We start from the raw sequence: 20957 nt of genomic DNA on the forward strand, positions 1-20957 counted from the left end.
GTAACTTTAGCAAATGAGCAGCTTTCATTAAAAAATTAAAAATTAATTAAAAAATTAAAAAATTAATTAAAAAAATTAAAAAAATGTCCTGCAATGGACTTGGTAAGGGTATGTAAGTTACAGGCATTCAAACATCATTCTCAGGGAAAATGAGCTTTGACTTTTTTATTGTTACTTGCAGTTTCAATGAGAACAGAATTCCTTCACAGCAGAACTCAAATGTGTAGAAATAGGAGTAAAATCCTGTCATTCACAAAGAAAACGCTTACAAAAACAGTAGAAGGAATCTATTTGATGGTCTATTAATATCCAGTACAGTATCCAAAAGCATATGACATATATAGATTGCGATACTTAAAACATTCTTTTCTACATTGGCATTCTGGTCCTGTCCTATATTGCTTTAAAAATAACAATCTGCTCAGTACAGACGTTTAGGATTGCTATAGCTGTAGATGCCAAACTTTGCAGCTCCATTTTAGCCATCCAGGGTTTTTACTGATGCTTCGGGTAAGATTTCTAAATTGATAGAATATTCCCTATGTGGACTAAGGAAATCTATTACCCCTCAGTATACTTCTGCAATTTGGTTGAAAATAAGCTCTGCATTTTCCCAGCTCATTGTGATATGTGTTAGCTTGAAAACTTATGTGGGAATGGAGAAAAAATAGTTACAATTCAAATTTCTGCCAACAAAAAAATCTCTTTTAAATATTTTAAATATTTTTAAATATTTCTGTTTGCAAAGGGAAGGAAGGAGAAGTAGAAAAAATTAATACCTCAAAAGAATTGTTTTCATTTCTAGAAGGTATTGCATTTTTGCAGAGTTCTGCCAAGGAGGAGGATAGCACATCTATGCAACTCTGCTTGGAACTCTGAGTGATTTGCTCATGAGGAATCATAATAGGATGACATTGCACGTGTAATATACATGTCTCTTTTCAGTTTCTCTGTGATTTGCCTGGCATGTTGTTCTTTAAGTAAGACTATTACTTAAATAATTAGCAGAACAGAATACACATGAGCTTGCAAGATTTCTGCTTTCAGGATCTTTGGTTTAGTAGGCACAGCTTGATCATGGATGTGACAGCACAAACCTTCTTCTGATCTAAGCCTGCAAAGGGTGGGAGAGCAGCACATCTGAATCCGATCTGAGCGATCCTGGCCTAAAAGGTTCAGCCAATCCACCACCCTTTCGCTGGTTCCTTTGTCGCTCCTAGCAGTTGGTCGACAGGCCCTCCATACTTCTTTCTCTGGGCATGGCCTAGAGAATTCCTTTTCTCAGCGTTAACATCTAAGACCCCCCTCTCCCAATGCATATTTTCAAAGGGGGGTTGAATGTATCTGAGAAATTTGAATGAAACCCTCTGCAATTTCTAGCTAATGGAGGAGTGATCAGTAAGGAACCAGTGGTTAATTTAACGACCATAAAAATATGCGTTTGTGCTTTAAATGGGTTTGGATCCTTGCCATGCAATCGCAGGTCCGGGTCTGGAAATGTATGCGCTGCAGTATGGAAACAGCGTCTTGATGCTGCGAAGTCCGCCTTCTTTCGAAGGGAATCCACGGTCTGACCGGTTCATTATATCAGATCCTTTAACTAGCCTGCAGGTTTTGTTTGCCCTTTCGGTTACTTTGTCCTCCTGTGCCAGTGCGGCAGAGGACCGAAGGAGACGCTGAGCTAGTCCCAGCGCGTCTCAAGTAGCTCAGCCAGTTTTTTCGGACAAGGAGCGCGACGGACCGAAGAGCAGCCGCCGCTGAAGAGGACCGCGGGCGCCGGGCGAGAGCGCAGCTCTCCGGACACTCGCAATTCCTACCGCTCCTGAAATCGACAGGAGAGCAAACCGTCTCAAGTCCCGCCTCTGTGCGGCGCAACTTTCTCCTGCACGTGCTTTTCCCAGGGCGAAAGATTAGTGAAGCTGGCAAAAGCACAGCGATGATGTCTGGACCGGTCATTTCCCAATTCATACGAGTGTGATTACTTTTATTCCCCGTCGTGTTACGGCCGTCCGCACAGTCATCACTCTGGTTTGTCAGACGTGCATGACTCACTAGGTTATCCCTTTTGTGGATTCCGCAATGCCGCCGAACTGGTTCGAAGTATAACTTACTCTTGAACAAAAAGCGATACTTCCTCCCCCCACCGCCATGAAAACAAGAGCGAGTCTCGGCTCCCCCCCCCCCCCGCTTCCCCCGCAGCGAACTGCCTCTTTTCCTTGGAGGAAAGTTTGTTTTCCTCCCCGGCGCCGCTGAGATCGACAAAGAAGGCGGGCCGCGTGCGACCACGCTAACTGGGGTGGGAATATCTGTCGACGTGTAACACACCCGTTGAGGCACGCGGGCTTTTTGCCCGCTCACCTCGATCTCTCATTAGTCAGCTTCGGGTGCTCCAGCGGAGGGAGGAGAGGAGGAGGAAAAAGGGGCGGGGGGCGGTGACCGTCTGCAGCCCCTTTGTTCGGGCGGGCGGGAGAAGCGCGATTGCACAAGGCGCGCGTCTTTGTGAGGACTGCCGGGCGGTTATCCGGTAAGTGGGTTTCCAGGATGTTGGGGAAGCCCTCTTGGGATGGGATGGGATGGGATGGGGTAGGGGGAGTTCTGCCTTCCCGAAGCAACGCGGTCCCTCTGCAGTGAGCCCAGTCCCGCTGCGCGTCGAGACGGCGGAGGGGCTCTGCCGCTAACAGGGAACTCCCGGGGAGGGGAATGGAAGAGTGGGGGTCACGTTGGGGTTTCTTGAGAGTTGGAGGAGCAGCAGCCCCCACAGGATCGGGTTCATGGCCTTTCCCTCATTCTCGGGTTTCGGGGTGGTTGCGCTCTCCGAAAAGGAGGAGGATTTAAAAGTCGATTCTCCCGTTATGCGTTGGAAGACTTTGATTTCTTTGTGCGAGACAGTAATGCTATTCTTCGAAATGCATCGTTTCGAGCCGTGATCGCAGTGCCGTTCCTCTGCCCGCGATCGTGCTCTTGGGCTCCCGATTGTACAAACGCGACCCCCCCCCTCATTTTGCTCCGGACCCTGGTGCCATCCTCCCCCCACCCCTGATTCAAATCACAAACATCCTTAACGCCAAGCTTATTTTAATCATTTCTTGTTCCCCTGGGAACAAAATCAATTTGGGGCAAGATAAAAAAAAAAAGAGAGAGAGAGAGAGAGAGAGAGAGAGAGAGTAACGTTTAATTGGAGAGGGGGCAGAATGATCGACCTGGGGCTTCAGAGCTAGCAGTTAAATATTAAAGTGCTTCACGTTTTATGAAGCAGATGTTTACCCCAGTTTGGTAGGAAGTGTCCAGTTGGCAGTCAGTACTTGAAATTATGTACAATAATGGGTGAGAGGAGGCTGGACATAATGTCCAAGATTATACCCACATGGGATTCGGTACATCTGGTTGAGGTAGAGTGCCTAGGAAAGTCCACCCCTCACTTACTTGGCAGAATCGTGCTGTCTCTTTTCTTGGGCAGGAGTCTAAGCCAATCGGTTCTGTGATGTTCCTTGGCTCCAGGCACATGGCTGGTGTTGACCATTTTTTTTTATCCTGGGCAGCTTCTTGCTCCCCCCTCCTTTGAATTTTAATAGTATTCCTATTCTTCAGATGCCTTGAGTTCTGAAGAAGAGTGCCCCTTTGTGCAGGCTAAGGACTCTGAACACTGAAGGGTAAGGTGTGTGGAGAGTATCTGGTTCTGGAGAGTTGCACAAATTAGTATTTCTGGAGGTGTTAAACTGACTGTGTAATTGGTATTTGCGAATGCTGTTATCTGATCAAGCAAACAAGGCTTATCAGAACAATCTAAATTACTTTTGTCCAGGTAGCAAAACTGCGGTTCTAGGGGTAAGGACATTTCCTGGGGATCTTGTTGATGTTGCATAATTTTTTTTTTTTTTTTAACTCACCACTTGCTTCCTAAAAGAATGAAGGGGAGAGGAGACAAATTTTTCCACTCTAGTGATATGGAGTTGAAAATTGTTAAAGCAACTAGAAGAAAAATTCTTCCCTTCCTCACCCCTGGCCTTTTCTTTCAGGCCATCCTTATGCCATTTCCTTACATGCCTGAAGGACTAGTAGAGAATACGATAGTAATTTTCTGTGGACTTACAAGATTTATTTGAATGGATAGAGTTATTACTTATCCCAGACTGTAAACTGCAATTTTAAGATTATTGCTACACTTGCACCTGTAGACAGTAAATGAAGCCATACATTTAAGTTAAGTTAGAAATCTTCTAGGGTGGTTCTTGACTCCATTCACTTGTCCTTTTTTTGAGAGGAAACCTGTTGACTCTCCTTGGACAGAGAGCTTTAGACCCTGCATAGTATTCATTCTTCTTAGCCACAAGGAGCATGAACTGATTGCAAAACTGCCTAAGCCCAGAGTTCATTTGGAAGCTGGGTAGCTCCTAAGTGCCTGCATTGTGTGCTTAAGGAAAATAATGCTGGGTCCACACAAAGTGCATTTGTTAAACTGAAGTAATTGAGTTCTGAATGCTCTGAAACAGCTATTCACACTGAGCGTGCCTTCTCATATTACATGATTTTTATTTTGGACATAGTTGAGCATAAAATATTCCTTGCGTTAGAAATGTTTAAGTGGAGTTTCCATATAGCGTGGGGTGGGGGGTGGGACAGACACAGGCTCCCAGGATCTCGTTTAATTTGCTTTATTTATTACAAGTCCAAGATCTGTCATCCAGAGATGGTGGGCGGGGGGGAGGTATTTGATGGGATTTACAAGCTTGTTTTGAGTCTTGGGAATAGAACAAAGCTTACAGCCATTCGTACACACACACATTCACTGTTGCTACCCCCAAACTTTCTGTTTCAGATGTGTCGTTTAAGGAAACAGGGTGCTTGGTGGTAATGGTCATTTTTTGATGCTGTCTAGCAACAGATTCAAATCAGTCTTCTCCCACCTCTGGAAGCAGCAAACAGGAAAACTCCAAGTTCTTACTAGGATGCCTTCAAGGCTTTTGTAACTGAACTTGCGCATAGATACCTTGATAACCAGTGTATTTTGAATTTTTTTTTTTTTGAATTTGCTATCAGTAAATGAGCTTAAAGTGCAACTTGAGTTATGAAGTGAGGGAGAATATCTGTTATCTCGCTTCTTTAAAGGAGATATTTAAAGATCTGAGCCAAAGGCAACTGCCTCAGAACTCCTCCTGGACTTCTGCCCTCTCCCTCATCCTGACTCAGGACATTCTGCTCTCTGTCCCACGCATCTGGTCATCTGTATGTATGCTTTTGGGTAAATTTAATTTTTATTCTGCTATACATATTTTCTGGCAGACATCGAGATTCCTAGTTCTTTTGCTGATTAGTGCTGATTAGGTAAACAAGTGATAATATCCCTGTTGGGTTAGTCAGCTGGATTTGATGACATATTAAAGATGTTAAGGTGACCGATTTAGGGTAGAACACTCATCTGAGAATTAATTTGGAAACCGGAAAGACTGTGAGTTTTTATGTGTTACTCATCATGTGTTACTCATTTATTATTAAAAAATCAAGTTTTGGGGGGAATCCAAGTCTTGTAGTAAATGAGTTTCTGTGAGTTCAAAGAATATTTTCTGAACAATTGATAAGAATGTGTTCTATATGCATAGGTACCTCCAAATATATGACATTGCTAAAACAATCCTGTGTGCGCCTACCCTAACCCTTCTGAATTAACCTTGGGTTAATTGGCACACTCCCAGGATTGTCCCTTTAAAATTAGTGGAATGTTTCACTGTTTCCCCAACGACATTGTTTGTTTACATGAACCTTTTAGGAATAGTCCTTCACTTTTACTCCTGAGGATCTTTCTCTTTCCAGGGGTAAGAAAAAAATGCAAATACAAAAAATAGAGCAAAGAATGATTTTTAAGTTGTGCACTGATGATGTCCTCAAGCATCATCTCCTGGAATGGGTGGAAAGACATAAGCAAATTCTCCTGCTATTAAGGAAAGTGCAGAATGAAAGCATTTCTCATTGCTTCTGTTTGGGTACTTTGAGATGACCTGGCTTTATCACCCAAGATTAGCTGATTAAAGAGATTTCTTGGGGAAAAAAAGTTGCAAGTGGAACTGAGATAATCTAGAACTTCTTGTGATTGGCAAAGTCAAGGGTCTTGACTTGCTCCTTGATCAGATCTGTATTCCCATCTGGAAACTTGGGCTCAGTGTCTTGTGTTTGATGCTCAAATAGACTACGGTACTCCTCACTTTGGATGATGGGAGTAGGAAGCGGTGCTCATTAGGGAGCATGCTACCTTTGACCTGGGCAAGCAAGTGTAAATGCAGAACAGAACTATGCCCTAGGCTTACGGCTCCTGCTATGTGGCATCCTTTTATGGGTACCTCCCTTACTTCAGGACACATTGTATGTGAGCACTGGAGCGTCATGCCCATCCCAGTGTACCAGGATGTGGCATCCATCCAACAGCTGAGACATACTGACTCACAGAAGGAGCTGTTGCCAAACCTCTTTCATTGATGTTAGGGCTAAATGGACAGTGAAGGAACAGGGGGAAAAAACTTTACTAAAAATTCACCCTTGCAGTTCATTGCTTCTGTCCAGTTTGGTTGACTCATCCCTTCAGCCTTATGTATGAAGTTTTGTGAAGTCTATGAGTTTTTAGGGAGATGGTGTCTTGTGCTGAACTTACACTTTGCCTTCAGTACAAAAAAGCATCTTCTGATATTGTTGGTGGAGAGGATTACAATTAGCTGGGAGGGTTAGAATTTACATGGAATCCAGCCCCAAGGAAACATACAGGCACCTGAATTGTGCCTTTGTTTTTCCTTTAGAGACAATATTAATTTGGGAGAGGAAGATTAGGTGAGGACTAGAGGTGAGATGCCTTCTCCTCCGAGGTGCCATATCTCAACCCAAGTTGGATCCCTTGAAGCTGCCAGTAGTGATAGAAGACCATGAATTTGCCTTGAGCTGAGTCTATGAACTGTGAGAAAAGAGGAAGGGAAGCAGCAACTGCTTTCAGAAATATGTTGTAAGTCTATTCTGGGGGTGACAAATTGCCACCTTTTAAACAATGTATGGTAGCCAATATGTGTTAAACTGGCAAGAATCCATGGCCAATTTTGTATTTCGTCTGTTTGCCTCTATGAATTCTCGTGTTTCCAATCATCTATGTGAGTGTATGTGTGTTTATGTATAATTATTGGCTAGAATACATTTAAAAAGGTAAAGTTGTACTCAGTTGCTATGGAGACTGTATGGTGGTCAATTGGCAGAGCATTAGAGATGTTTTCAAAACTGAAGTTAATTTTTTTGAGGAAATGAAATTAAGCTTGATGTCATTCTGTTTTAGTGCTTTGTGAAGGCCTGGGGAAAGAAACTGGGAAGATTGGGGAAAAACCATTTTCAAATTTGAGAATTTCCCCATCTTTTAAGTAGAAGATATGTTTGGATAAATCCTGATTAAATACTTTAATTATAAGAATGTAAGGCTCCTAAAGGGAAGTTTAAATATTATTTCAGCTATCAGATAATCTCTCTGTATGGCTCCCTATAAATAAGTCAATGAACTGTAATAAAAGTAGTCTGCTTTGAGTCAAGCTTGGTTTCTGGTGACATAAAAGACATGTCGCTGTGGTTTTCTTAACAACAATATGGAAGTGGTTTATTGTTAACTTCTTCCTGGAGGTGAAGTCTAATCAATTTTGTGGTCCTTGTCCAAAATCTCATATGATATCAGGTAGATCCACTGAGGTCTTATTATAGTTGGTCATCTCATGAAATCTTAGATTTCATTTGAATGCAACTGATTTGCCTTTGAAAAATATGCAGTTCAAATCAAGAAACAAGATAGCAAGCAAGAACTTAGTGTATTTTAGTTCCTGTACATGTACTGAAGCCCATGAGGATTCAAAAGAAACGTTCAGAATCTAAAACTGTTGAATTTTCCGGGAAAGTTTTCTTACAAGCATTTGAAAAAGCTTCTTGAAGTTATTGCTTATAATAATACATAAACATAAAGTTTTGGATGACATGATGTCGGTTTTATGTGGTTTTGTTAAAAGGAAGGAAGGAAGCCTTAAAGTACTAGAGAAGGCGAGCCACTTACTTCCCTCCCAATGTTTTGGATGCTATGCTGCTGGAGAAGAAGGCCTTGGGGCAGGATGGCACATGTGTTGCTGGGGATCCCTGTCATGCAGCATCAGAAAACTCTTGTTTCATCCCCATTGGGGATTAAAATAAAGTCTTCTGGAGTTGTGTCAGGGAAGGTCATAGATCACAAGTCCCCTTCTCTACTGACATCACCCCCAAGCATTTTTCTGAGATTCACTAACCCTGACATTTCGGCAGTTAATTCTTCTTATTCTGGGCAATGGGAGATGAAAGAAGGGGGGAAAAACATCTTTGTTCCGGACAGATCATAAGGCAGACTCTCCCTACTGCTGCCACTCCAGGATTGCTCTGCTTGTATCCTTTAGTATTTCCCTTTTATTTTCTTATCTCAACACTTTATTATTTCAGTTTTCCCTAATGCTTTATGCTTTCAGGGGTGGAGGGAGACGAGTGGGGAAGGGACATGACTTATAGAGTGGAATCATCTGACATATTTCTTTCAGCTTACCCTTTTGCCTATTGTGTTTCCTGGCTGCAGGCCTACGCTGAGCCAAGATGAGCTGGAGTTTCCTGACGCGCCTCCTGGAGGAGATCAACCAGCACTCAACCTTTGTGGGAAAGGTGTGGCTGACTGTGTTAATCGTTTTCCGCATTGTCTTGACTGCTGTAGGTGGCGAGTCTATCTACTACGATGAACAGAGCAAGTTTGTCTGCAATACACAGCAGCCAGGCTGTGATAATGTCTGCTATGATTCCTTTGCACCCCTTTCGCACGTCCGTTTCTGGATTTTCCAGATCATTGTAATAGCCACTCCCTCAGTGATGTACCTGGGCTTTGCACTGCACCGGCTTTCACGCCAACCCCCTCGGAAAAGCCGGGCCCCTGTGGTGCGACGTGGTGCTGTCCGTGATTATGAGGAGGCAGAGGATAATGGTGAGGAGGACCCCATGATCTTTGAGGAGATCGAGCCCGAAAGGGAGGTGAAGGAGTCCGAGAGCCAGAAACATGATGGCCGCCGGCGCATCAAGGACGATGGTCTGATGACTGCGTACGTGCTGCAGCTGCTCTGCCGTTCGGCATTTGAGGTGGGCTTTCTGATGGGGCAGTATGTGCTTTACCGCTTTGAGGTTAACCCCTCCTATGTATGCACACGCAGCCCCTGCCCTCACACGGTGGATTGCTTTGTCTCTCGCCCCACTGAGAAAACCATCTTCCTCCTCATCATGTATGCTGTGAGTGGGCTCTGCCTGCTTCTCAATGTCTGTGAGCTCTTCCATCTGGGCTTTGGCGGGATCCGGGATGCACTCCGCGGCCTTAATAAGGAAGATGCTCCACCCCCAAAGCCCCAGTATGCCCAGAAGGATCCCTCTGCACCCCCAACCTACCATTCTCTGAAAAAAGAGCCCTCCAAGGGCCAGTTGGTCAAGGACAAATTGGGCTACAGGGGAGAGAGCTTGGCAGGCATGGCTACCGAGCGCTACCCTGTGGCATCAAGACTCCCCGGCCACGAATTGGAGCGACTGCACAAGCACCTCAGGATAGCCCAGGAGCATCTAGAAATGGCCTTTCAACTGCAGCCGGAGGGTACCGCCAGCCCTTTGCGAAGTAGCAGCCCTGAATCTAATGGGCTGGCGGCGGAGCAGAATCGCCTCAACTTGGCCCATGAGAAGGAAGGGGCAGCTTGTGAACGAACTAGTGGTAAGTGGGGTGAGGAACAGGCTTTCATTTGGAGTTCAGTGCCAGTGTCTTAGAAAAGTCAACCATCGACAAGCAAGAATTGACTATCTTGGCAAGAGCCCTTATTCTAAATCTAAACATGGTTATGCTTAAAGAGCAGTTAGTGTGAATGGTTGCTTTCTTGGGGGCTATTAGGTGTTGGGTCCATTTATAGGCTCTCTGAAGCAAGTGTGCCTCTAGGCTCCCTTGGCTGAGAAGGCTGGCTTTTGCAACATGCCTGAGACAGAGCAGATCAGTCAGATTTTTTTCACCAGATGACCCTTCTCAAGTTGGTGAGTGGCAACCACGTACGGCAAATGAGCCTGGTGGAAGGCCGAATTTGACACTGAGGGGAAACGATTGGAGCGGTTTTGGTAGTTCTTCTGAATCGCATCAGTAATACATACACTTCTCATAATTTCTCTTTTTATTAAAGATTATAATTACAATAGTACTTCTCATAATTTCTCCATGAGGTTTGAACTGCTGGAGCTGTTTTGCCCTTTCCACAGCTGTCAGATTTTTGCTGTTTGCTAGGGCAGGCATGAAAAGTCTGGCGTAGAAAAAAACATGCATGGAAGCTGATGGCTAAATCTCAGCTGCTATATGGTGTGAAGCAGCAGAATAGGAAGAAGATATCCCCAGGGGATTAGCTAGGAACCCCCCAAGAGCAAATGCATGTGTGGGGGACAGAGTCTGTTCATCAGGGATTGGAGTGAGAAACTCTAATGCTTTTCCTCCATTTTATTTCCAGGTCTCTGAAGCGCTGGACAACTGCCCAGGTGGCAAGAAGAAATGGGGGGAACTGAAAGCATGTGCATACGTGTGTTCATTAGCCTGATATGTGGAAGTGCCCTGAGGGAAGAATCGGGAGACAAGGATATGCTCTGATCCTACTTCTGTGGAAGATAAGGGAAAAGAAGATAATATGAGTCCCCACATCCCAGATCTGGGTGGGTGGGGAGGCTGTAGTGATGTACTTTCAGAAGTCTTTGTATGTGTGTCTTTTTATGAGTCCAAAAGGGAAACTTATTTTTTTACTTTTATACATGTTGTAGAGGTACTATTGTTCTGCCTAGGGGGTGTTCTGTTTCTTTTCTCTCTCTCTCTCTCTCCAATGGGACTGGATTAAAAGCGACATAGCAATTGCCCTGCCCCCCCCCTTTATATTATTACAGTTTACGTCTTCAACTTCCCAGGATTTTCCTCAGGATTCAGCTGTACACAAGTCAACTCCCTCATTTTCTTTTCCTCTTCCTTGATCCTGGATAATAGAAATGATTGGTGGCTGGGCCAAAGATAATTCTGCTGCATTCCAAGATGCTGGTTTATGAACAGCATCTGCCTTTCTTGCCCTCTGTGGGGTGCTGTGCTCGGTTCCTCCTAAATGGCATGGGGACCAGAGTCACGTTTGAGTCATCTCAGAGACAGACACAAAATGTGTTTTTATGTTTTATTTTTTTTATAATTTACTGGAACAGTTCTGAATTTTTGTTCTTTTATATGGATGTATAATATATACATATATATATTTGGTTAAAAAAAAGATTTTTTATAGCAATCCTGAGGTCTTGACTCTTTTTGCAGGAAAAAAAAAAGAACAAATTAGTAAGAATTTTGCACAGTTGTGGACTTTTAGGATGCCTTGGTTATACTCTAAATCCTCACTAACTGAGAAGCCGAAAGAGGTGGGGATCCCAGCTAATGAGTAATGTAAGGCAGGAGAAGGCACCCTTATTTACAGCTGGGCTGAACTGTTAAAATATTTGGGACTTTCCAATGCTGTGGCAGTGGTGTATGTGTATTATTGGAAGGATAAAGTTAATAATTTTGGGCTATTTCTTTTCCATTAAAAAAAAAAGTAGGTTTAATGCATGAAAGCTTAATGCACCCATTTTAGTCTTGCTTTTTGCAAAAAGCAATGAAATGTACTGTGAATTTTAGGATGGGGCTGGGGTGTCTTGTAAGAAGTGCCTTATCCTGAGTCAAAGTTGTGACCCATTTAACACAGTAGCATCTTTCAGGGAGGGTGTTGCCAAGGCAACAGTATGTAAGAATATAGGCAGTGTCCTGTCAGATAGGACTCTTGGCCCATCTAGTCCAGCAGTCTGTTCTCACAGTGGCCAACCACAAGGAAGCCCATGAGTGTCCCAGCAGATGGCCTTCAGGGTCAGTCATGCTGCCATCAAGGCAAATAGCCACTGACTCTTATGATTTTCATGAATTGGTCCAACCCTTTTCTGAAGTCAGCCAAGCTGGTAGCCAGCACCACATCTCGTAGTAGCAAATCCCAAAATTGAATTACATGTTGAGTTTAAAAAAAAAATCCTCTTGTTTGTCCTGATTCTTCCAGGATTCAGTGTCTTTGGGTGACTTCCCAAATTGTGCTTCCTGACAGTCATAATGATATCAGGGAGGAAGCAGGAAATGGGCCCTGATTGAAAAGCAGCATTTAAACGATAAGGCATCAGTCCAAGATAGTTTACTTGCAATGTTGCTTTGAAATTGCATCTCTGGGTCACCCTCCCTCATAATGATCACCCTCCCTCAGTATGATGCTTCTAGCCAAGAGTCATCTTGAATGTATAGGACCACAACCCCCTAAAATATTAAATGAATTGGTGTGTCCCCCACATGAATAAAACAAATGATTCAGTCAGTCCATCATTCTGCTTCAATACTATTAAATCAATACAGGCTGATGGCAGTTTACAGAACAGTTGATTACTCCATTTAACAGTTAAAGTGTTCATGGTAAAGATTAATTAAAACAATAATTAAGACAAGGATAAATATTAAAAGTGAACATGAAAAATAATTTGTAACAAAAACAATAACAGATAATAAATAATTCAAAGTAAAATAAAGATGGCAATAGCAAACTATTCAACCACAATTCTTTGGAAAAATGTCCATCTTGTGGCTTCCAGAATGTTAGAAGGGATGGTACAAGTCTTAATTCTATGGGGAAGCTGTTTGACAAGGTAGGAGAAACAACTGAGAAACTGTACTTCGTGGTCTTTATTCCTCTCATTTCACAAAAGTGGGGTACAACCAAGAGCTTCTGGGATAAACACATTTGATGGGCCAATCCAGGCAGGAGAAGGTAATCCTGGAGGTACCTAAGTGCCAAGTCATTGCATGTATGGTTTTATAGTGCATCAGCAAACCTACTGGTAACCAATATAGGGCCTGAAGAACAGGTGTAATGTCTTTTGGATGGATAACATCCACTAGTGGCTGAGCCAATGTACTTTGCATCAATTACAGTTTCTGGGTGGTCTTCAAAGGAGCTAATGAGCCAAAAATGAGCCATCTAGAGCTCATTGCCTTAGTCTAGTTGAGAAATGATGAGAGCATAAACCACTATTGTGGGATGGTATTGGGGCTAGGGTTGACCGCTTGCATTAAATTTGTACATTTTAATCTATATATCTTGGGGTTCTCAAATTTTGCAGCATCATAGTTGTCAAATATAGGTTTGCACAGGCAAAGTGAGAAGGAAAGCCCAAGTGTGTTTTGACAATGCCCTACATTTGCTTGTGCAAGCCTGATCAATACTTAAAAGAATTGTGCCCTGGTAAATTGCTAGGGCATCCTCCCCCCACCCCCACCCCAGCGCTCTCAGTTAGACTTAACAGTCTCCCCTCATAGAGTATTATAGGCACATGTGAAACCTAAGTTTGTTTGAGAAAAGGGTAGCTTAGAATCTTGTCCCACATGTTATTAGTTTGGACATTTGTCTCCCTCACTGGCAAAATCTCTCATGGGACTAATACTTGTCTATTTAAGACCAGTATTGGAGATATCAGGGTTAAATAGGGACTTTATTATATAGGTAAAGTATTAGGGAGGTGCAGCATTTCCATCCAAAGTGGCAAACTTGTTTCAGACCCAGTGTAGGCATGCTTGCTGAACCTTAAAGAAGCTGTCTTTTTCCATGGGTGTTTTACTTACTGAGTCGCTTAGAAGTTGGCAACAGGATACAACCATGTGTTTATGCATAGCAAATTTATCATAGTCATTACCCCTCTTTTTTCCTTCAATATATCCTGTAGTGTGAGTAAATGAAAGTTCTGCTAATGCTCTCCTAATTCCCCCAATGATTTGTGTTGCTTCCTCTGCAAGAATTTCTGTGAATTCCCCCAACCTGCTGCTTTCTGGCTGTGTTGGACCAGCCTTTATGCTCCCCAGCCACTGTGGCTGAAATCATGTTACCTGGCAATTATGGAAGTCCAACACATCTTATGGGCATCAGGTTGTGGAGGCCGAGTTGTTGGAACAGTTCTCCCTCACCTTCATAGAGAAGTGGCTGGATTGAGGTACTTGGGCCACATGCAAGGAGAAGAAGAGGTGGAGGATTCAGATTTGTTCAATTCACTCTGTCTTTTAAAACTACCTTGTGAAGGGTAGTCCATAAATCATTTAAGTTTATTATTAAATCGGAACAAGCTAGCAGAGAGAATAGTGCCTTTCCTGAAAATTATTATATGGCAGGGAGAGTGCCTCTGAAGTGGAACTCTGGAAAGAAGTGGGTTTCAGCGTAAGGTCACACTAAAGGCCCTTCTCCTACAACATTCTGTGGGTCACAGTGGCCAGCCTACTGCAAGCATGGGCAGGAGGGTGATAACCCTCTTTGATGGCTCTTCTGTTATTTTTCCATCAACCCCCATGCACCTTTCCTGCAAGGTAAAGACCACAGTAGCTGTGGCCTCCTGGCTGAGAATCTAAACTATAATCATGTTGGGAAGCCTTTCTCATGGCTCTCCCATCCTACCTTCCATCCTTTTTGAGGTATGATGATTAGAACTGTGCATTGTTCGGTGTCCAGTGCTCTTCTGTGCAGCAGTCTTTGTATATTTTGGAGAATAGTCACTGCCAGCATAACTTACCAGAGTTGGGGGCAAGGAATGAGGCAGTGTTGTTACCTACCATGCAGTAAACATACCCCCCAAATCCCTTGTTCTTACACCTGCAACTTTTAATGTGAATAATAGAACAGAAACACTTTTTGGTCACCTTAGAGAAGACATAGGTGGTGTTCACCTGACACACTTCCTTTTGGTTAAATGAACCATGGTTTATTCAAGTGAAACTTCTGGATTCATCCTGTATATTGAGCCATTAAGTACACACGTTGGGTTTGCACTGTATGCTAGGCTGAAATGGGGTTGAGCAAACAGCCACAGAGACCTCTGAAATATCTGGACAGTGACATTCTGCCCTGCCTGCGAAATCTTAAAAGGGAAAAGGAATTGCACCTTTCTGCTCTTTCAACAAACACTGCTTTCTCTGAGCTACGCAAAAATCAATGTTGCCTCCCAAGGAGGGGAACCAAAATGAAAGAACTCTGACTGTATTTTCTATTCATCTGCCTTGGGAGCCATCTATTGACAAAAGCTTGTATTACCTGCAGAACATAACTCGGCTTGAGTACAGTAGCATCTCAGCTAACCCACGGCTGGCTCTCACACTGCTGTGTCTGCTCCCCAGTGCTATTCTTGGAATTTGAGGCCAAATTGATCCTCTGCCCGGCTGCTTCCTTCTCCTCAACAAATACTTTGAAACTTACCTGCAAGAATTTACACTGAAATGCCTACATGAAATCAAGATTGAAACATACTTGTTTCTTACATGCATCATACTGTGTTCCATCGGTTTAGTAAAGTGAGCACTTTAGTAAAGTGAGATGTCCCAGGACTGGCATCTTTTTCTTTTTTTGTAAGATACTGAATAGTACTGAGGGGTTTCTTTTAAGGAAAAAAAAAACTTTATTTAACCGTCACTGTTTTGGAAACATTTCTAATTGGCCCTTTACAATGAATGCTGATTAGGATATAGTTTAACAAAACAAGGGGACTCCTACACTCGGGCCATCTCACCACGTTCTCATTAAGGATACTCGGTAGCTGCAGGCAGGACTTCTAATGGGCTCCAGGGGTTCATCCCATCCTCAGCGCTTGTTAGAGAACCATTGGCCTCTCTTTCAGCCATTTTCATAGTGAAGTTGACATTTCCCTTCATGGGTGGAATGTTTACCAAGTGACAATGTCTACTGGCAAAGGCAGGCATCATCAATTCCTAAACCACGCTATACTTGTTGCACTTAACTGGCTCTTTTCTTGATCAGATACTTCATAAAATAGGCCCACTTTCCTGCTCCCCCAGCATTCTGATAAGAGCTATGGGAATTAGAGATGCTGGCTAGAAAACCCTGCTAGTCCACTCTAACAGCCCCTTCCTATTCCCCAGCCTTCAGTTCACTGGAGAGAGATCAGAGCTGGGATGGCTGAGAAGCCAAGTGTAAGCCCTCTGCTACAAGTTTCTTCTTGCTCTTTGTAGAGCCCCAGGGATAAACCTGTGTCTGAAAGAACACGAGGAAGGAAAGACACAGTGAAAAGGTAGCATGCCAGGACTGAGGATCATTAATGAAAAATGGGCATTTTTTTCCTCAGTTTCTTAAGGGAAACAAACTTGCAGATCCCTAGAGTTCAGAAAATTTGCAGGGCAAGCTAGCTGTGTGAGACACATTCAGCTGCATGATTGGCAAGATAAATATCCTGCCTGTCTGTATGTTTTCCATGTGCATTCTTTCTGCAGATTCTAGGTCCTATCTGGCCTTATGCTGCTCAGATAGTTGTACTATTCTTGCTGCCAATCCAAAAAAAGAGTGTTTGGCTTTTCTGTGATTGATAAGAATCTCTACCACCTCTATTCTTCTCCTCAGATTATGAAACCCCTGAAACTCTCCCTTTTAGCTTTGGAGACCAAGGGAGAATTTCTGGTCCTGTTTAGAGACACAGGTCCAGGACCCTCAGGCCAAACTGTATATGCCTTCTTTTGCTTTCCTTGGGGGCTGTCATCAAGAGGGAATAAATGGAGGAGGAGGAAGACTATTTAATTATATCCCTTCTGTCTGCTGAATATCACCCTCTCCAACCTGAATTTACATCTTAAGTGTAAGATGTGGATCTTACACTTTTTCTGTCATGGGTGGGGTAGCAGCTAAGCAGAGGTACTTTTGAGTGGACAAAACAAAAGGAGAAGATTAAGCAGCTTCTTCACCCCAGTATTGGTCTTCCATTCTGATTGTAGCTTCAGTTAATAAAGTCCAAGGGCAAATGAGATGTAGTGGGGCCTCCAAAACTGGCTGTGAAGGGCAAAGGTGCCAGTCTTCACATTGAGCAGATAAGGCACTGTCTAGAAGTGCTTTGGTCCTGGGTTCATATGAAGAAGATACTTGTTGCTGAGGGTCTAGAGTGAACTGATCTGAGCAAGACAGTAGTTTCCCATCAGGAGAGCATTTTACTGCTAAAGCTGAGTCTTTGCTATATGCAGACACAGTCCTGGGTGAGGATGTTGGGGACTGTCTCATACTTGAAGGAGTAGCCACCATCTGAGGTGGTACGGACCCTCAGAGAGTGCATGGTGCCTGGCAAGGCAGCACAGCACAGCTGGAAGTTGGGATTGTGTGTGAGTGAGTGGATGTCAGAACAGTTCCCATGACAGTAATGAAACACAAAGCTGCTAGGATGCACGATCCACTTGTCCCATCCTAGTTCTTCAAAAGAGATATTGAGGGAAGCACGGTGGCAGTTGCCATGGACTGCAGCATTATCTGAAGGCCGCTGCAGCAAATTGAGAGCAGCTGGTGACCAGGGCACTGAGGAGCGCCGGGCCCGGTCTCGGCCCCTGGGTTTGGTGGTTGCTACAAGGAAGGGCATTTTTTCAGCATCAGCCACACAGGGGCAGCCTAGGCAACGAATAAAGAGCACAAATATATTCCGGGCAAGGTAAGGGAAGAAGGTTGTTCTGAAGTGAAAGACTGTCCAGCCCTCAGGAGCTGGCACTGCCATGGTAGCTAGTGGGACCCGGCCTTCATCAGAGAGCGTCAATATCTTTGCCTCTGGTGTGGAGCTGTTGGAGGCAGTTTCCGAGGGGCTGTTCTGAACTATCACAGGGCCTGTGTAGAACCACAGCTGGGCTGAGGTCACCACACGACTCAGGATATGTATTGAGGGTTGAAAAATGTAGGTGAAAACTCCCTCATCCTCTAGAAGCTCATCCGGTTGAGATGGTTCACAGGGTACATCTGCAAAATAGGAGAGGGGTTAATGGGACGATTGGCATTACATATTGCAGGCAACTGTTTCTCCCAGACTGGAAGAATGGGAAGTGATCCTTGAAGGAAGAAAGAAGGAGTGCTGATGACTCCTTGTAAATGTGCGTTTGTGTTCAACCCTTACTTCAAAGAACTTCCTGCTACTGTCTTGATTTAGACTTATCATTGATTTTGCACTCTTGGGGGAGAGAAAGGATGAAATCTTAAAACATGCCTTGTGTTTGCTCCAGCATTCTTTGACAAGATAGTTGCTGTGTTTGTATATTTCACTAAGCCATCGTTTATTAAATACCTTTTATATAATAAGCCACAATAGCTGAACTCACATCCAGAAAACATTGTGTACAAGCCACGCATTTGGGTTCTCCCAAATGCTAAACCAAAACTGCACAAATCAGATTATGACTTAGTGCAGTTTGTGAACATGCATCATCTCCTTGCTGTCATATAAATTTGATAAATCAATGAATAAATAAATAAGATGTTAAAATGGAAAGCTGATTTTCAAGATGCCCAAGTGCTGTATGAACAATCCCCTTGCGTTCCTAGCCTGCTACACTGAGGCAAGAAGCTGTTTGCAATGAGCATCTGGCCTTCTTTTAGGAAAAGCACAGGTATTCATGTCTGATGCTGGGTGGATCTTAACGTGATTGCTTTAACTGATGAATAGCAATGAAGTTAAAAGGCTACTCCTGCCATGCCCTGCAATAGAATGTTCAAATATGCAAATTAGAAAACATTGGGTGGTACATGAAACAGAGCAGTCAGCTTGTGACTCATCTGAATTTTCCTTTATTTGCCATATTGAATTTTAGCAAACAATTTTGTTCCTGTTCCTGCCTTCTAGAAACCAATTGGTAACTCCATGCTGCCATCTCTCTCTCTCTCCATCTCTGTCTACATCTAGCACCTTTTCTGATTTACACATTTTATTAAAAAGCATAAGCTCACGCCTTTTAATAAAATTTGTTAGTCAGAAAAGATGCTACCGGACTCTTTCTGATTATATGCTTACATGTAACACGAGAGCAAAGTCTTGCACTGGCAGAAACTGGATCCAGTAAAGATATTGCCTGGCTTACTCTTGATGTTTTTCATCTGTTCATTAATACATAATATATGTGTACATCATGCACACCTGCATGTTAATACTAAATTCCTGAGAAAGTGCTGGGCAAGCTAGAGCTGCCAAAACTGGGTTGCAAAACTCTGGACAGCTGCTAGATGGCAGAAAAGAGATGCAGAAAACATAATTCTTTCGTCCTGTAAAATGAAAATCTAGACTTTTGCAGCTCCAATGCAGCAGCCCTAGCAAAGCTGTTACAGAATATGTGGGTGCAAGAGAGATAACATGATCAAAGTTCATATGCTTCCAATGAGCCATTTCTCCCTTTATGGAATTTAGATTCTCTTCCTTTACCCTCCCCATTTTTTCTGCATACTATCATTACATCTCATTTCCTGTTCAGACACAAACCCAGGTCAATAATCTGGATTGCGGAAAGTTAAAGTCTCTTTCAAAGGTATTCCCTAAGGAGGCAATCCTACACATAAGTACCTGCAGAATCTGAAAATAGTGAGGTTTATTTTAGCGTAACAAAAAGCTTAGGTTGCAAGTTCATTATTAAGTCACAGTACAGTGTTACCTGCCTATTCTGAAGTAAGTCCCATTGAGTTCAGTGAAACGACTCTCAAATAAAAGAATATAACACTACAAATTGTGGCTGAAGTAATATGCCTTGTTATCTGGCAGTAAGTCCTACTGAATTCCATTAGACCTATGTTTAAGTAGACAGGTAAGGATTTATCGTTAATTGCATTAAATTCAGTGGGACTTCTGAACAACTAGAGAGAAAACTGGGGTCTACAAGAAAAGTGAAATATTCAGAAACCACCAGAATGCCCGAAAGCTCTGTTTACACTGTGTGTAAACTTTTCTGATCTGGCAGCATCAGCAGGATTTGAATTGCTGAACCTGGCTTAAATTTCTGCTATAGCTGAATTAAAATCAAGATGTGTGTGTGTATGTGTGTGTGTTTGCCTCTGGCATGAAGTTCACTGGTATATGATTTCTTAGAATCATACAGTTGGATGTGACCTAAAAGATCATCTAGTCCAACTAGTCCTGCTCTGTGCAGGATCCATGACATGTGCTTGACTTCTGTCCTTGTCCTTGCATCTTATGAAATGGGTTAGATGATAAAATCAAGTCTGCCCTATCTTCTTTCTTTCTTTCTCTCAGGTACATCAGGATACTTTTTCTTTTCTTTTGGTTTCAACCCACCCAGGACTCCTCCAATAATGGTTCTGCTTACCTTTGGATGGGAAGGCAATCACTTGGGATGTGTCTTCTTCCTCCCAGCTATGAGCAGCTGCTGTGCCCAAGGCATGCCTCCTGTGGAGCCCCCTTTGTCCCCCTTGGGCCTTTTCGCTATGGGGGACAGGACCAAGGGACTCCAGGAAATGTGCTTTGATTCTAGCCAGGATGAGATGCCTGTCAACTTCATCCCTGCTGCAGCCAGCAACAGCAGCAGGAGCCAGCAAGAAGAGCTGCAGGATCAACATGGAGTTGATCATGGGCAAGATGTTCAAAGAGCTCTGGTCCAACATGCGCAAGGGAATAATGGGCAGGCTGTGTGCAGTTCCTGCAGAAAAAAATGTTCTTGCATATGTCTGAGAGTTCAGGCTGAGGCACTGTTCCCAGATATTGCTTGGTAGCTCAGAATGTGTGTAGGGAAGTCCTGCCTTGCGGGTGAGGTGGTCTGGCTCTTCAGTTGCCTCCTGGAAGTCTAACCTACCCAGTTCATTCTGCCTCCTGATTTCTTTACTGAGCCAAGCTGGGGCATGATGGCATTGAGACTGTATCTGACACTGACGCAAATGTCTGCCAGCCATGAATATTATCTCCTGGGCAGCAAAACACAGGAGACGTCTGGAATGCAAGGACAGTGTTGCCTAGGGGACAGGACCTAGAGCAGGGTACTCTGGAGGAGAGATGGAAGTAGTCCCTGAGTTGTCAACACTGAAGCAGTGACAGAGGGGTGATTCTTCTTA

The 20957-nt window shown here is 43.5% G+C and overlaps 2 protein-coding genes across 6 annotated transcripts; one reads left to right on the top strand and one right to left on the bottom strand.

The window, feature by feature from the left end:
• The first annotated feature begins 2335 nt into the window (after positions 1–2335).
• Positions 2336–11342, top strand: LOC103066777 (gap junction gamma-1 protein-like). Of its 4 annotated transcripts, none has more exons than XM_007435697.4 (3): positions 2336–2524; positions 8603–9763; positions 10536–11342. In XM_007435697.4, exons 2-3 carry the CDS (start codon positions 8620–8622, stop codon positions 10541–10543), a joined length of 1152 nt encoding a protein of 383 aa, XP_007435759.1. In that variant the 5' UTR covers positions 2336–2524; positions 8603–8619; the 3' UTR covers positions 10544–11342. The 4 variants fall into 4 exon arrangements, with proteins under 4 accessions (XP_007435759.1, XP_088002457.1, XP_015744856.1 ...); XM_088146331.1 differs by lacking the exon at positions 2336–2524 and adding an exon at positions 3221–3650; XM_015889370.3 differs by lacking the exon at positions 2336–2524 and adding an exon at positions 4821–5223.
• Positions 11343–12656: 1314 nt separating this feature from the next.
• Positions 12657–20705, bottom strand: INHA (inhibin subunit alpha). 2 transcript variants are annotated; one of them, XR_015797158.1, is made up of 3 exons: positions 20219–20652; positions 15684–17873; positions 12657–15520 (listed from the first exon to the last, which is right to left on the bottom strand). XR_015797158.1 is itself a non-coding variant. In XM_007435705.3 (2 exons), exons 1-2 carry the CDS (start codon positions 20511–20513, stop codon positions 17110–17112), a joined length of 1059 nt encoding a protein of 352 aa, XP_007435767.1. In that variant the 5' UTR covers positions 20514–20705; the 3' UTR covers positions 15528–17109. The 2 variants fall into 2 exon arrangements, 1 of the variants encoding a protein (XP_007435767.1); XM_007435705.3 differs by lacking the exon at positions 12657–15520 and having other exon boundaries at positions 15528–17873; positions 20219–20705.
• Positions 20706–20957: the final 252 nt, after the last annotated feature.

Source organism: Python bivittatus, unplaced genomic scaffold (genome assembly GCF_059951505.1).
Source record: "Python bivittatus isolate LINGU-HERP-01145 unplaced genomic scaffold, Pbiv_v1 ctg000480_np1212, whole genome shotgun sequence".
Classification (NCBI taxonomy): Eukaryota; Metazoa; Chordata; class Lepidosauria; order Squamata; family Pythonidae; genus Python; species Python bivittatus.

Excerpts from the sequence above, each read along its gene's own strand:
- LOC103066777 (XM_007435697.4), top strand. The coding sequence starts at position 8,620 with ATGAGCTGGAGTTTCCTGACGCGCCTCCTGGAGGAGATCAACCAGCAC.
- INHA (XM_007435705.3), bottom strand. The coding sequence starts at position 20,513 with ATGTTGGACCAGAGCTCTTTGAACATCTTGCCCATGATCAACTCCATG. Across the intron at positions 17,874-20,218 it reads GATTGCCTTCCCATCCAAAG|ATGTACCCTGTGAACCATCT; the intron begins GTAAGCAGAACC and ends CCTATTTTGCAG.